At 34.4% G+C, this 16,578-nt stretch overlaps 2 protein-coding genes across 2 annotated transcripts; one reads left to right on the top strand and one right to left on the bottom strand.

Annotated features, from left to right (window-relative positions):
* The first annotated feature begins 89 nt into the window (after positions 1-89).
* Positions 90-11,582, top strand: LOC128158753 (ubiquitin-like modifier-activating enzyme 1). Its single transcript, XM_052821711.1, has 18 exons — positions 90-188; positions 540-686; positions 918-1,088; positions 1,478-1,585; positions 2,752-2,832; positions 3,068-3,223; positions 3,790-3,955; positions 4,220-4,416; positions 6,060-6,173; positions 6,444-6,590; positions 7,051-7,125; positions 7,255-7,444; positions 8,088-8,269; positions 8,645-8,731; positions 9,194-9,298; positions 9,397-9,480; positions 9,682-9,782; positions 11,075-11,582. Exons 3-18 carry the CDS (start codon positions 1,002-1,004, stop codon positions 11,214-11,216), a joined length of 2,022 nt encoding a protein of 673 aa, XP_052677671.1. The 5' UTR covers positions 90-188; positions 540-686; positions 918-1,001; the 3' UTR covers positions 11,217-11,582.
* A 1,830-nt stretch (positions 11,583-13,412) lies between these two features.
* On the bottom strand, positions 13,413-15,910 carry LOC128158754 (uncharacterized). The gene is made up of 2 exons (XM_052821713.1): positions 15,853-15,910; positions 13,413-15,407 (listed from the first exon to the last, which is right to left on the bottom strand). Exon 2 carries the CDS (start codon positions 15,392-15,394, stop codon positions 13,703-13,705), a length of 1,692 nt encoding a protein of 563 aa, XP_052677673.1. The 5' UTR covers positions 15,395-15,407; positions 15,853-15,910; the 3' UTR covers positions 13,413-13,702.
* Between the last annotated feature and the right edge of the window lie 668 nt (positions 15,911-16,578).

Below are 16,578 nucleotides of genomic sequence, written 5' to 3'. Positions count from 1 at the left end.
TAAAAAAAGAAGATACATGTACGTATTAAAGAAAAGTTTTGTTGTGTTTTTGTTGTTGTTGTTATCTGATAAATGCTTTGTTAATTGCAGGACCGTACACGTTTAGCATTGGAGATACAACCAAATTTTCCAACTATGAATGAGGGGGAGTACTTTCCCAAGTCAAGACGCATAAAACGATTCACTTTGTAAGTTTATACAACTGTATACAGCTGAAATTCAATATCTCGAACATCGATATCTCAAATACAATGGATATGTTGAAGTGATTTTTAAGTTCTAGCCTCTTATTTTTTAAGTGTTTTGCCCTTGATATTTCGAATACTCAGATATCTCAATGTTTTCAAATAGTCCCATCTAGTTCGAGATAACAAAGTTTGACTGTATTGTGTCAGTTTATTTTCTTCCAGCTTTTTCCTATTGATTTTTTTTTAATGGTGTTTCAAAAGTAGGGTTCATTGTTGTAACTATGGAATTGAATAAAAAAAAATTCCCTACCTTACAACTCATTACTGATTTTAATTTCTTTGTGCTTTCAGAAATCCATCAAGGTTGCTATGGTTGCCCCCGAGTTCCTCATGACAGACTTTGCTAAGTTTGACCGCCCCGGTCAGTTACACATTGGTTTCCAGGCTCTGTATGAATTCCAGTAACAGAAAGGACAGCTGCCTTGTAGTCGATGCAAGGTCAGTTTTAATTACATTCATAGAAACAATACTTTTATACTTCCAAATTCCAATTTTTTCTTTAAGAAACAATAACTTAAAACTTTCAAAGTCCCAATTTTTTTGGGGGTGAGTTATCAAACCTAAAACAAATTTGCTTGTTGTTTTTAGAACAGAAACCTTAGATGTTTAAGAAAGTTATCAAATCAGTAAAATTTTGATTTTGAAGCTTTTTTCTCTCTTCTTTTTAAGGCTGATGCTGATGAATTCCTTAAAGTTGTGAAGGCCTTGAATGAGAAGTCACCAGCTAAAGCGGATGAGCTGGACAAGAATGTAATGAGAGAGATGGCTTACACCTGCCGTGGAGACTTGTGTCCATTGGCAGCCATTATGGGAGGGGTGGCAGCTCAGGAGGTCATGAAGGTAAGGTCAAATGTCATATGATGATTAAACCTTTTTTTTCTTCTTGTTAATATGCATTTGATTGGAGCTATGTTCTATTAAAATTATTTTACATGTATCAAGAATTAGTTTAGTTTATTGAAAAAATAATAAATTGAACGTATAATGGAGGAGATATAAATATGTGGACCCCCCCCCCGGGGCATGGCATGTCTACATGCAGCTATTAAATATTTCAGTACAATCCGCAGAAATTGTCATCTCTTCTACAGAAAAACCTTTAAGGCTCTTTAAGCGTTGGAATGTGATATTCCATTTGCTTTGTCATGTGACTGTTTAAACCCATATGAAAATGTCTTATGATAATGATAATGAGATGTAATAAGATGAGTTGATCTTGCTGTTTTCAGGCCTGCTCAGGGAAGTTCCACCCAGTGTGTCAGTACATGTACTTTGATGCTCTGGAGTGTTTGCCAGAAGACAAGGACACCTCTCTGACAGAGGAAAACTGTAAACCAGTAAGTAACTGTTGTAACCGTAAATCATTGAGTACTTGTAACTAGTAAACCAGTAAGTAACTGTTGTAACTGTAAATCATTAAGTACTTGTAGTAACTAGTAAACCAGTAAATAACTGTTGTAACTGTAAATCATTGAGTACTTGTACAGTACAGATCAGACCCATCCTAACACCAAAGTAAATCCCAACTAAACCCTAGGTTTACTTTCAGGGTTTACCTTGGGTTTGCTTTCGGTTTACTCTGAATTTGCTTTTTGGGTCAACTGTAGCACTGACTTGTGAAGCAGACCCTTCATTTAACTTACCATCTTACTGTCTGTAATTCTTGCCTCTTGTATATTCCAAATACACATGTAACGTCTAATTTCAGAGTATGCTTCTGATCAGGGTTTACTATTTGTGTCCACTCTGGGTTTACTCTGGGTCCACTGTAGTAAACCCAGAGTAAACCCTGAAAGTAAACCCAGGGTTGAGTTAGGGTTTACAGTACTGATCAGACCCAACCTAACAGAAAGTAAATCTCAACTAAACCCTGGGTTTACTTTCTGGGTTTACTCTGGGTTTACTAGAGTGGACCCAGAGTAAACCCCAAGTAAACCCAGAGTTGACACAGAGAGTAAACCCCGATCAGAAGAATACCCTGAAAGCAGACGCTACATGTGTATTCAGAATTTACAAAGGGCAGGAATTACAGGCAGTAGGATGATAAGATAAAATACAAGTTTGTTTTACACTTTAGTGCGTATAGTTGACTCCAAAAGCAATTCTCGAGTAAACCCCAAGTAAACCCAAAGTAAACCTCGAGTGGACCCAAATTTTCAAAAAGTGAACCCAGGGTTTAGTTGGGGTTTACACTGGTGTTAGGTTGGGTCTGATCGGTACTGTAGTAATTAGTAAACCAGTATGTAACTGTCGTAACCATAGACCAAATATTACATGTAGTAACTAGTAAATTAGAGAGTAACTGTAAAACAGTAACTACTAATGTAAACCAGTGATTTCTAACAGTAAGTGTAAACCAGTAAGTTAATGTAAACCATTTAGCACGCCAATGGTTCAAAGAAGTTGAACATAGAATAAACAGCTCAAATTGATGCAAAATTGTCACTTTATAAGTATTTATCTATTGTCAGATTTAAAATCAAAACATTTTTTTGACTTTCAGACCAATAGTCGATATGATGGGCAGGTAGCTGTATTTGGGTCAGATTTCCAGGAGAAGATGGGAAACCTCAAATATTTCTTGGTAAGTGCTGTTGATTTCTTTTGAATAACAGATTACAGTAATTGGATGATATGATAAAAGTTATTGATATAATGCATACGACGAAAATGTATATTTACAATTGTTACATCTTTGAGCAATGTGGAAGCAGTTTATGATAAGACTGGTAACTTTGTTAAATATTTTTAGACATGAAGTATTCGAAGTGCTTGAATGAAGATATTTGAAGTGTAGTAATGTTAGAATTGTTTTGTAGGTGGGAGCTGGTGCCATTGGATGTGAAATGTTAAAGAACTGGGCCTTGATGGGTCTGTCTGCAGGAGAGAATGGACATATATATGTGACAGACATGGACATCATTGAGAAATCCAACCTTAACAGACAGTGCCTGTTTAGGCCCTGGGACGTACAGGTCAGTATATATATACGTGCTCAGAGAGAGAGAGAGAGAGAGAGAGAGAGAGAGAGAGAGAGAGAGAGAGAGAGAGAGAGAGAGAGAGTTTGTTTTCAGTATGAATATAGGCTTAAAAATAAGATATAGTTTCATTTAAGAGGCCCGGGGGCTGACAAATACATTTTTTTAGCACTTGCCCTCGGGCAAGTGGCAAGGCAAAATTTACTTGCCCTACCTCAATATCTACTAGCCCAACCAAATTCTTTATTGTGATTAAAAATAAACAATACACATACCGTACGATGTTTTTGCCCTTCACTTTAAATTTTTCCACTTTTAATACTCTTCATAAAATATATAGTTTTGATTCAACATCTCTTCCTCTTGGTTTTCTCAAGAGTGTGTTAAAAAATCAACACATAACATGTTGATATTTAGTTGGATTTGTTTTAAAGGTAAAAAACAAACATTTTATTAACAGTTTTGGGTGTTTTGATAATTTCTGTCACCTTAGGTTAATGTCCGAGATAACAGGTCACAAGCGCACACACACTTTTATACATATCCACTAAATTTTGTTTTAGAAACCTAAATCCCCAACAGCAGCCTGTGCTGCCAAACACATGAATCCCTACATAAACATCACCTCCCAGGAAAACAGGGTGGGGCCCGATACAGAGAACATCTACACTGACGATTTCTTTGAGAAGCTGGATGGTGTGGCTAATGCCCTGGACAATGTAGATGCAAGTGAGTTTCTTTTTTAAAATTAAAAAAAAAAAAAAAAATTGTATACAAAGAACTGAAATGGTACTATGATATTTCAGCAAACACCGTTGATATAAGAATTTTAAAAAAATTCAGATGATTTAATATTCATGCATCAACATTACATGTGTATATGAAAAAAATATTAAAATGCTTATGAACATTTAATAAAAACTGCATAATGCATAATTTAGTACAGTATGTTGTATTGAATAATAATCAATATGGGCTTGTTTTATTGCCCAGGATTGTACATGGACAGGAGATGTGTGTATTACAACAAGCCCCTGCTGGAATCAGGGACCCTGGGCACCAAGGGCAACGTACAGGTGGTCATTCCCAAACTGACCGAGTCTTACTCCTCCTCACAGGACCCTCCCGAGAAATCCATTCCTATCTGTACCCTCAAGAACTTCCCCAACGCCATCGAACACACACTACAGGTAGGGAATTCCTGCAGATATCCAGAACTGTCAAGTTTCTGTTGGAAGTCTAAGGATTGTGTGTAGAGTGCTAAGTTCAAGGTTGAGAGAACTTGATAAAAGTAAAAACCTATAAATATTAGATTTTTTAGAAGAAAAAAAATTTGTTGTGCTAAAATTATGAGAAAATGAGACTTAAAAGGTTATTTTTTATTTTGTAACTTGATGAAGCTCCTCAATGTCATTGAAACTACATTATTTTTGTAATAATTTTTTTTTTTAAAAGAGTGAATGTTCATGTGTGTATTTACCACAATGCATGTACAAATTTGATATTTTGAAGCATGAAGTTGTGAAAGATCAAAACCTTCTAAACATGCAAAACTCTACAAATTGTTCCGCTGCTAATGCAATGCTATTCAAACAAGGTCTTTCAATTAATTCTGTGAGTCAATTCACAATAACGGTAATTACATATTTTCAATGCAGTGTACATACAGTACTCGCAATGATGAACATCTACACTGACGATTTCTTTGAGAAGCTGGATGGTGTGGCTAATGCCCTGGACAATGTGGATGCAAGTGAGTTTCTTTTTTAAAATTTAAAAAAAAAACAAAATTGTATACAAAGAACTGAAATGGTACTATGATATTTCAGCAAACACCGTTGATATAAGAATTTTAAAAAATTCAGATGATTTAATATTCATGCATCAACAGTACATGTGTATATGAAAAAAATATTAAAATGCTTATTAAAATGCTTATAAACATGTACTAAAAACTGCATAATTTAGTATAGTATGTTGTATTGAATAATAATCAATATGGGCTTGTTTTATTGCCCAGGATTGTACATGGACAGGAGATGTGTGTATTACAACAAGCCCCTGCTGGAATCAGGGACCCTGGGCACCAAGGGCAACGTACAGGTGGTCATTCCCAAACTGACCGAGTCTTACTCCTCCTCGCAGGGCCCTCCCGAGAAATCCATTCCTATCTGTACCCTCAAGAACTTCCCCAATTCCATCGAACACACACTACAGGTAGAGAATTCCTGTAGAGATCCCCAGACCTGTCAAGTTTCTGTTGGAAGTTTAAGGATTGTGTGTAGAGAGCTAAGTTCAAGGTTGAGAGAACTTGATTAAAGGAAAAACCTATAAATATTAGATGAGAATAAAAAGGTTATTTTTTATTTTGTAACTTAATGAAGCTCCTCAATGTCATTGAAACTACATTATTTTTGTAATAATTTTTTTTTAAGAGTGAATGTTCATGTGTGTATTTACCACAATGCATGTACAAATTTGATATTTTGAAGCATGAAGTTGTGAAAGATCAAAACCTTCTAAACATGCAAAAATCTACAAATTGTTCCGCTGCTAATGCAATGCTATTCAAACAAGGTCTTTCAATTAATTCTGTGAGTCAATTCACAATAACAGTAATTACATATTTTCAATGCAGTGTACATACAGTACTCGCAATGATGATGTCACTCAAGTTGGGAACCACATCAGGATAACATACACCAATATACCAAATTTGGCCAATCTATACTTTTTTCAAAAATTTCCATAGAATATGGCTTAATTGCTGCCCTATTAGTTAAACTCTTAAATATATTATCCCTTTGATATGGTATAATTTGTGTTTTTGCAGTGGGCCAGAGACCAGTTTGAGGGACTGTTCATCCAGCCAGTAGAGGGCGCCCTTCAATATGCCACAGATCCTAAATTCCTGGAGAGAACTGCCAAACTCCCAGGCACACAGACAGTAAGTCAAAACCAGGGGCATTTGTGATTTTCGTCCATTGAACATTCAAATTATCTTCATGTGCACAAGCCAATGTTGCATGAATATGCAAATAATCTCAGTTTCTTCCAACAGAAAATGGGGATACATTGAAGAATTTGTGCCCTTTTTTCTTCCATAAAGGGTATCAATCACCCTATTCATAATGAAATTTCTCCATGTTATAATAAATATCAAATATAGTAGTATTTTTTGTGTGATTAACGTTTGGTTTGCCTTGTGTACATGTAGGTGGAGACACTACATGGAATTAAGAAGGCCATCGTTGACGAGAGACCAACCAGTTTCCAGGACTGCGTGGCTTTTGCCAGGAATCTGTTCCAGGAGAACTATAATAACAACATTCGTCAGCTTCTGTTCAACTTCCCTCCTGATCAGGTCTGTGTTGTTGATAGTGATTTATACACAGCTATTTCTTTTTATTGAATTGTCTTTATGCATGTACATGTACACTTATGAAAATCCATTGTCAGCTTATAATCTGATGGAAACCAAATTGCATAACAATCCTTCATAATAAAACTTAGGAAAAAATAGTATAATTGAAGAATGGGAGGGGGGCAGAAAAGTTCCTGAAATTGTCATCTTAAGGAAATGGAAATAATATATGTCATGTGGAAATGGCATTAGAGAGCGTTTGTGTAACCTTGATGTTAATAACAGGAAAGCTTTGTGTGAATTTTAAGAGCTAAAATAAACAAATTAAGTATAGTACATAATGTATGGTTATTTTATTTATAATCAAATCCTCTACAAACATATTAGAATAATGTTAAGAGTTTTGTCATAGATAATAGAAAGGTAGAATAACTTGTGTTTGGTTGATTTTTTTTATCAGGTCACAAGTTCCGGAGCTCCATTTTGGTCTGGTCCAAAAAGATGTCCGCATCCACTGGAGTTTGATGTAAATAATGTAAGTTCAGTCTGTGATCTTCCCCTAACTATTATTTTGTATCTTAATTGAATTGTCAGTAATGTTTACCCTGCAATTCGATTCTCTGCAGGAAATAATCTTTGTCTTATTTTGTCCTCTTTATTGCAGACCACCCATTTCGACTATGTTATGTCTGTAGCTAATCTCAGGGCTCAAATGTATGGCATCAAACAAGTTCGGGATCCAAAGGCTATCTGTGATATGGTGTCAAAGGTCAAAGTGCCCGAGTTTAAACCTAGGTCAGGGATAAAGATTGAAGTGACTGATGCTGAAATGGAAAGAAACCAAGGAAACCTAGGTTTGTTGACAAAATATGTTGTGTGTGTTGCAAACTCCTTGTGATAGATAAGGGATTTTTTTTTTTTATATTTTTTCCCCACGTTTACACGAACATGCCTGTATTTTGGGAATTTAAAGAAAAAAGATATTGCTTAAAATGATTTGATCTATTGTTTCTATGATGAAATAGATTTATATCAGTCATTTTAACCCAAATACAGTAAAACACAGTTATAGCGAACACACTTATAATAAATTGACACTTACAGCAAAGTGATTTTCACTCCCCGCGACTATATTACATGTTGTTAACTTGACGGATATTAAAAATTACGCTTATAACGAAGCAAAATCGCCCGTCCCTGGTGCTTTGTTATAACTAGGTTTTACTGTACATAATGGACAACATCTTTTCACATTTATGCCCCCAGAGATGTAAGAAAAGGGTGTATTTTTTTTAAATCTCCTCTTTGCATGCTTTTGAAAAAAACAACAAACCAGGTCTTAAATTGAACATCAAGGTAAAAGATTAATGGTCGAATTTAAGATCATTCATCTAGTTAATGGTCAAATTTTTCACATTTGCTTACTATAGAAGGGATACTTTTTCATGAATTTTAAAGAGGCTTGGAGAAATTGTATAATTATTTTTCCAAATGCAGATGTTGATGCTGTGGAAAATCTACAAAAGGACTTACCCCCTGTGGAGAAAGTAAAGGCCATGAAATTAGTTCCTATCGAGTTTGAGAAAGATGATGATACTAATTTCCACATGGACTTTATCGTGGCTGCTTCCAATTTGAGAGCCGAGAACTATGACATTCCACCAGCAGATCGACACAAGGTATGCTGAGGGGAATTAATGAATTGAAAGTAGATATGGTTGATTCATATGTATATGTTCTCACAGTTAATGCAAGGTGTACATGTTAGTCAGTTCTTTAGATACTTGACATTAATGAAATGTCTGAAGCATATGTAAGAATCCTATTGTATGTGACAAATGTGTATTAAGTCTATATATACATGTTCATATCATTAGGCTGTTTTGATTGGGTCTTGGTGTGGATTTTGGGGTTGGACCGATCTTAAGATTTTTATATACCACTAAAGAAAGATATATGCTGTTTATCAAATGATCAAGAATGATATGTACAATAGCCTAATTTCTAAAACAAAATGTAAAGAAAACTAATTTGTTTCTCATTCAATGTTTCAGAGTAAGTTGATTGCTGGAAAGATCATCCCAGCCATTGCTACCACCACAGCACTCATCACAGGCCTAGTGGCTGTAGAACTCATCAAGGTATGTCTGGTCGTGAACGGATCATAGCCACTTGTGCTTTGAGTGCAGGTTATGTTTTATGGCAAAAATTGTGCATTTACATGTTCATTTTGATTTTGTTTGACCTACGTTAGCTAGGGAAAGGTTTGTGTCCTTTTCTAAAGGAAAACTATACGTTCCAAGGATATTCATGATCAGATCTGGAGGGAGACTAAATATAAAAAATAAACATTGGATCCCCCATCCCTTCTATAATAAAAAGGGGGGCTTTAACTTTTGAGCATTTTGTTGAATATGAAAATTATATTCAGTAAAATTTTCTTTCATGGGGGGGGGGGGGGGGGGAGTAGATCCACCCTCGCCCTTGGAAAAAATCCTGGATCCACACCTGATCAAAAATATTTCGGCATGCATTTGTTGTAAAACTTGTCTTTCGATGTATGGTTATTACCACTTTTACAATATTAAAGTTCTCTTTTACAGCTTGTACAAGGACAAAATAAATTAGAAAGCTACAAGAATGGATTTGTAAATCTGGCCTTGCCCTTCTTTGCTTTCTCAGAACCAATTGCAGCACCCAAGAACAAGGTAATGAATTCAATCAGAACTTTAAAAATTGTGATATGCCTCTGTGTGCTCTTTCTCAAATGCATGTGTATGTATATGTTTGTACTTTATGATTTTAGTATTATGACACTTACTTCACATTATGGGACCGATTTGAAGTTCAAGGAGAGATGACCCTACAGGAATTTTTAGATTATTTTCAGGTAAACTAGTCTGTTATTATTAGATAAATGTATGGATTCATGATTGTCTGTCAAAGCTGGAATTGATTTCATATATCCAGAAATGAGCGTTCTTTAAACATTTTGTTGGCTGTCCATAGATAGTATTGGACTCTGTGACTCTGTCGGATACTTTGATGTCACCTTGATAATTAAATGTATGATGTGTGTATACCTTTGTAGAAAGAATACAAGCTGGAGATCACCATGTTATCACAGGGCGTGTCCATGTTGTATTCATTCTTCATGCCCCCCGCCAAACGACAGGAGCGACTGGGACTACCGTAAGTTAACGTGTTTTGATGTTCTGAATTATTCAGGTCTCGGAATAGTAAACAATTTCATGGCAGAATGTTAACAAGACCAGGGATGGGGTAATTGAAAGAAGTATTTGTAATTGAGTGTAATTAATTACATTTTTCAAAGTAATTGGAAGTAATTTGTAATTGAGTCTCCCTTCAATTACAAGTAATTGAATGTATTTCAATACTTTGCAAAAAATATCATGTATTTTCAATTACTTTTTCAATTACATTTCAATTACTTTTTTTCAAGTTAAAAATTTAAAAACTTAAGGTCTCATATTCAGTCCATACAGTTCTAAATTAACTTTAAGCTTTAAGCAGTACATTTTATCAGTACAAGTAAATATAATCAATTATATGCATGTACAGGTATATAATGTAAACAGGAAATTTGGCAGACAAAATTAAATAATGATATTTAGGTTATATACCTATTGGCTGGTGTTTATACACTAATTAAGTGTCTCATTATGTTTGATGTGTTTATACAACATGACACTCTAGAAAAGGTTTAATTTGTTCAGGCCTGAAGCTCTCTCATACCCAAGAACAAATGTATTAAATAAAAATTTAGTATTAAAAATCTTGTTCAGAACCAAAGATGAACCAAAATGACACTGGATTTAGTACCGATTTTTTGTCGTGTTTATATATTACATGTATTTTGAAATATAAATTTTAAAGCAAAATCTATAAATGATGATTAAAATAAACGCAAATGTTTAAAGACATTACTGTAAAAAAGTGTTGTGTGTGACTGTCTCAATGCTGTTTAGACATGTATTTCTTCTTAAGATATTAAAGTAATTGAAATGTATTTAATTACATTTGTCAAAGTAATTGAAAGTAATTAATTACATTTGAAAAAATCAATGTAATTGTAATTGCAAGTAATTGACAAAATTATTGATGTATTTGAAAGTAATTAATTACATTTCAAAGTAATTGACCCCAACCCTGAACAAGACACAAATATTCTCAAGACAAAAATAATGAACTCGTAGAGATTTTGGTGAAACTGGATGTTTATAGCTCAGAGTAGATGGGGGTATTCTTGTATCAAGACTAGTTTAAGAAATTTTGTTTAGAAAACTGAACTATTTTAACAAGCATTCAATTCATTATACAACAGTTCACGGTTTGTGTCAGAGGAATCAATTGACATGCAATAATATCTCAAGCAATGGTAGAAAAATCGACTTTCTTTTTACTTCATTTATGAACATTTCTATGCATTCTTTTTCTTATCAAAATGATGTATTGAATTGCAGATTATCAGAAGTAGTGAAAAGAGTCTCCAAGAAGAAGATTCCTAGTCACGTAAAAGCTTTAGTGCTGGAGCTGTGCTGTAACGATACGGAGGGAGAGGATGTAGAAGTTCCGTACGTTAAATACAATCTACCACAGTCGTAATGTAAACACTGCCCTAGAGACCGCAATAGGTATCCCCACGAGTGGTGACCAGACACTAGACATTCTCATATTGAGAGACTTATCAACAAACAGTCGGACAAACGGATGACTGATGCACAGTCAGTGAAGTGCAATGAACATAATTACAAAGATTTTTCTTCTTTTTGACTGTTGTATATTTGTATTTCTCAATGATGTAATATTAACTTGTGGACTTGTGTAAAGGAAAACAAAGCAAACAATAATTTGATTGTCTTACTATAGTATTCGCTGTACACAGACAGGTTTGGTAGTGTGCATAATAATTTATTCTGTCTTTATGAAACTTAAAAAAAAAATGAATAGAATCATAAAAGTTTAACAAGTTGTTGTTTATTTTCTTGAATGACTTCGTTTTTAACAAGTATTCTAATTTGGACTGTGAATCTTACCATTAAGAAGGTGGATTTGGGTTTTTAGCTGACCTTAACTTGAAGTTCAAATGAGAATTTCCGATCACCTGTTATCCGTCCATCCATCTGTAAACTTTTCACATTTTTGACGTCTTCTTTAGAACCACTGGGCCAAATTTAACCAAACTTAGTACAAAGCATCTTTATGGGAAGGGAATTATAAATTGTTGAAATAAAGTATGAAAATTTTTTTAAAAGGGAGATGATTACAAAACAGTGAACATAAGGGGTGTGTCTTAAAAAATCATCTTGAGTACCAATAGTTACACCAAATCTTGTATATATAGTGAAGTTCATAAATTGTTAAAAAAAAAACTTGACCCCAGATGATGCTTAAAAATCTTCTTCTCCAGAACTACAATGCTATTATTTTTCTAATTACTGTGCAAGCATCCTAAGATAGCGTAGATTGTTAAAATAATTAAAATAGTGACCCCCAGAAGAGGGGTTCAAAGTTAAACATAGAAATAAATATGTTGATGTTCTCAAGAACTTCAATGCTTCATAATCATGACTCTGGACCAATACTGCAGCCTGAAGAGGGTTCAAAATTCATTATGAAAAAAACAGGGAAGGTGTTCAAAATTCTTCTCAAGAACTACAGTGATACAATTTGTGAGATTATTATGCATGCATCCTAAGATTGTGAAGATTCTAGATTGTTAAAATTGAGACCCCCGGACCAATATTTCTCAAGAAATACACTGCTATGTTTTGTTATATTACTATGTATAAGGATCTTCATATCCTCACATTTAAGTCACAGTGACCTTCTTTCACTTTTTATAATCATTTATAGTTCAGTTTACAATTGTTATCTTTACAATGTTGAGGCCTATGATAAAATTGCTTTGATTTTAGGGTATGATGTCCCCCCCCCCCCTCTCCCCACGAAATAAGCTTCTTTTTTAAGTTTTGTTTAAAATGTTGTCAAGTCTAGCAATATATTAGAGTCTAACAGTATTATTCATATTTAAACATTTTGAAATGGATGAAACAAGAAATATTACTCAAGTGAGCGATGTTGCATATGGGCCTCTTGGTTTTTTGGGCTTTTTTGGGGGGGGGGGGGGGTTGTCAAAAGTAAACTTTCAGAGAGACGGTTAAATTATAATGCAGAATTTGTATTATGATTGATTGGAACATTTCTACAATCTGATTATAATCGGATCCTCGATCCGCTTCTCGTGTAGCGACAATAGAAAAACAAGGAGCGGATCCAGGATCTGATTTTAATCAGGTTGAACATTTCTTATGGTTTTTTTTTCGAATGAGTTTATAATGATACCCACTTTTTTAAACTGATTTAAAAAAATTATTTCATTATCATAATGGTACCTACTGCAATATTAAATGAAAATACAATAATACATGTATATATACCTACAAGAGTTGAAGTACAGCAAAGAATTTTCCTATGATCAGTTGACACAATAAAACAAGTGCCCCAAATTACATAACCTCTGCTCGAAACATACAAAGCAATGTTTTTCTTGTACTTTTAACAGCTATTAAAACAGTTATATATGTTTCTGAAGTGTTCTATCAATACTTATAAATGGTCCCTGTCAATTTAAGCCCCTGAAATATTTTTCTATTTATAATATATAAATAATTAACATATTATGATAATATATAACTTTTACATATACATGTTTGTACATGTAATACCAGTATATTGTTTGTATAGGACTGGCAACATGCGAAATCTACATCTATCTTGGTAATTGACATGACACTGATGATCATGACACTTGTCAATTTATTTGATAAGGAACAACAGCTGTAAATAACATGCAAACAATGCTCAAATGCCCCTTTCTTTAAACAATGGAATTAGATTAGAGATATATTTTTTTTTATTGAAAATAGAATTAATAATATAATGAAAGAATAGAATTTATGAATCAATCAGTACAAGGAAAGCAAAGTTTAAATCTATTTCGTAGAAAATGCCAACAAAGAAATTCAATATACACGTCAGAAAAAGACCACTTTGTTTGATTTTCATCACATTTTTATAATTGATGATGTCTACTTTAGATATTTGATTTTCTTTACATTGCCTTTGAAGAACTCGCACACAAACAGATTGTCATTATTGTCCATGCATAAACCATAAGGATTCTCCAGATCACAGTTATCAATGAAACGGAGAAACTGTCCATTCTGATCCAGAATGTGGATACAATGGTTGTCACTGTCTGCTGTCAGGATATGACTCTGACTGTCTGTTGTGATACCACGGGGTTTAAATGGTTTGTTCTTGGTAACTGAGGGATGACCGGTGTATCTCCATCTGAGTTTCCCGTCCTGATTAACCACCACTACTGCACCAGCCCAGAAGTCAGCTACACAGATGTCATGGTTTCTGTTCTCAGTGATGTATTTAATCATCCTCTTCACTGAATATAGAGGTTTTCTATTCCCTGAGTACAGAGGTTTACCTTCATCATCAAATTGAATTGTTTGTTTCTCTGTAGATCCCGAGTAACGGACAACTTTGGATTGAGTTTCATCATCACTGAACATGGTAACCAGGAGATCACCAGTAGAGGTGACACACAGCTTACTAGGCTTCCATCCCTGTAATGTGATCAACACTTCTATCTGTCCATTCTTTACTTTGTTTACTGTCCTTTTTGGCCCGTCAGCGTACAATAGATCCATGTTAATGTCTACAGCTATATCATTAGGCCATTCTTCTGATTTTGTTTTGATTGTTTGGAGGAATGAACCTTTAATGTTGAAGCATTTGATATCATTGGTCTGTCCACACGTCCAAATCCTGTCCTCATTTAGACAGGTAACGCTGCATAGTCCTTCATACCCAGTCTGTACTGTGGCAACTAGCTCTGGTTCATCCAGTAGTTCTCTGACTGAAGTTTTGGGTTGGTTTAGTGACAAGACATTTTCTTCTGTAGCAGTAGATAGTGGGGTGATCTGTCCAAACAAACTATACAGCTTCTCATGGTCTATTGGTTTTGGAATGAATGTTGGCAGTGATACCTGAACCTTGGGTGGAAGCTTGCTAAACTCTCTGATCTTAGAGCTGTATTCAATTGTTGGAGATACTTCTGTGGATTTCTCGATTTTCCTTATGGCTTGTAATGTTTCTTTTATGAGAGACTGTATCTGTCTGATTTCATTCAAGTGTTTCTGTAAAATGTCTCTGTGTTTCTCTTTTATCTCACTGAATTCAGTTTTCATTTTGTTGATGATGATGTCAATTTCTCTGTGCCATTGCTCTCCTTGTTTAGACATTGTTGTTGTAAGTTTCTCATATCCTCCATCCAGGCTAGCAAGCTGTTTTTCTAAGTCGAGAGCAATTTCTTCATATGAAGGGGCAATATGATTCTCCAAGTCTTTTGTGTCTTTTTTAATGACTTCTTTCTTTGTCTTGTAAACTTCTGTAACTTCTACAAAGTTATGTCCCTTGTGCTGTTTAGATGCAGTACAGGAAGAACAAACAAAAATGTTTCCGCAATCCTCACACTGAAAATCACAATTCTTGTGTGGATGTATTTCACATGTTGGATAAATGAGGGTTGATCTTCGTTCCTTGAAAGGGACTATTTTATGTTTGTCGTATCCATCTGAGATGTGTTTGCCTATACATGGCGTGCAGAGGTTGAAATGACAAAAGTCACAGTAGCTGTGTACGTTGGCGGTCTCACAAAGGTCACATCGGGGTATATCCTGCCCGGCACTGGAATGAGGATCCATGGTTGTTCAATCTCTAAAAAGATAAATACATATATTTTTTATGTTTAGTTATAAAAAAAAGGGGTTTTTATGTTTTCTTAATTCTCAGAGTCACAGTGAAGAACTGATTTTGTATGTAACATTATTTCAATGTAGATTTCTCTATAAAATTCAGATAAATGACTAAAATAACCCCCACCCCCTCTGAATATTTTTTCAGCTGGAAATTATTCGACAGTTTTCAAAACTTTATAAATCATTTAAAAATTACTCAAACTGATATTTATGCGTTTGATTATCTATACCTATTTTAGGGAGTTGAATATACAGAACATTTAGATTCAAAACGAAAGTAGCTTTATAATTTTAATATTTCTAACGTTATTTATAATTTCAGATCTAATTAGAATAAGATGTTTTAATCACCATGGCTTGCAATCTGATTTTTGTCAAGTGATAAGAAATCAAACCTTGTTTACCAAAAATCACATATTCTTTAACTGTCTGATAACATGGCTGATCTTGCTCTGAACGTAACCACCTGATTAGAATTTTAGAAAAAGAATACAAGAGTTACTCCCCGTTCATCGCTTTCGATGTTGCCTGGCTGAAGTCTGCATATTTTTTCCTTGAGTAAAGTTTAATTTTAGAAGAAGAAAAAAAAAATCTTGACAACCAAAAAAGGGGTGGGGGAGGTTACTTTGCAAAATCCTGAAAATCGTATATTTCTAGGGGTAATGTCTTTTTTGGATTTCTGTTTTGATGTGTTTTGATTTGTTTTAGACTGTTTCTTTGATAGTTTATTTAACCAATAAAATGCTTTCTTTGGTTATCCATTCGGGATATGAAAGTAGCGACATTACAGGAAAAATACATAACCCGCATTAAAAAAATCTTTGATGATTCTGTTCCAGTAAAAAAGATACATCTCTAATTATAGACGCATGTGAGACATTTATTTAAAGTTTTGAAATGATTTTGGTTTTAACATGTGAAAAGTAATTAAATCGGTCTTATGGCATCTCACATTTTATTTATAATGGTTGTGAAAAGAAGCGAGAGGGCAATGCATTGCTGTCAAAATTAAAGGAAACGCCCCCTCCTTCATTCTCCCATCCCTTAGCCCCCCCCCACACACACACACACACGCACCACCGCCGCTACCACCATTACTACATTTTGCAGACTGACTTTTTGCATTTATA

This window comes from Crassostrea angulata, chromosome 8 (assembly GCF_025612915.1).
Source record: "Crassostrea angulata isolate pt1a10 chromosome 8, ASM2561291v2, whole genome shotgun sequence".
NCBI lineage: Eukaryota > Metazoa > Mollusca > Bivalvia > Ostreida > Ostreidae > Magallana > Magallana angulata.
This window is presented reverse-complemented; position numbering and strand designations above follow the sequence as displayed.

What these genes read in the sequence shown, in the direction of transcription:
- LOC128158753 (XM_052821711.1), top strand. Translation starts at nt 1,002, where the DNA reads ATGAGAGAGATGGCTTACACCTGCCGTGGAGACTTGTGTCCATTGGCA. An exon ending in TGGCTGTAGAACTCATCAAG is followed by an intron (nt 8,732 to 9,193) that starts GTATGTCTGGTC and finishes TCTCTTTTACAG; the next exon opens with CTTGTACAAGGACAAAATAA. An exon ending in CAGGAGCGACTGGGACTACC is followed by an intron (nt 9,783 to 11,074) that starts GTAAGTTAACGT and finishes ATTGAATTGCAG; the next exon opens with ATTATCAGAAGTAGTGAAAA.
- LOC128158754 (XM_052821713.1), bottom strand. Translation starts at nt 15,394, where the DNA reads ATGGATCCTCATTCCAGTGCCGGGCAGGATATACCCCGATGTGACCTT.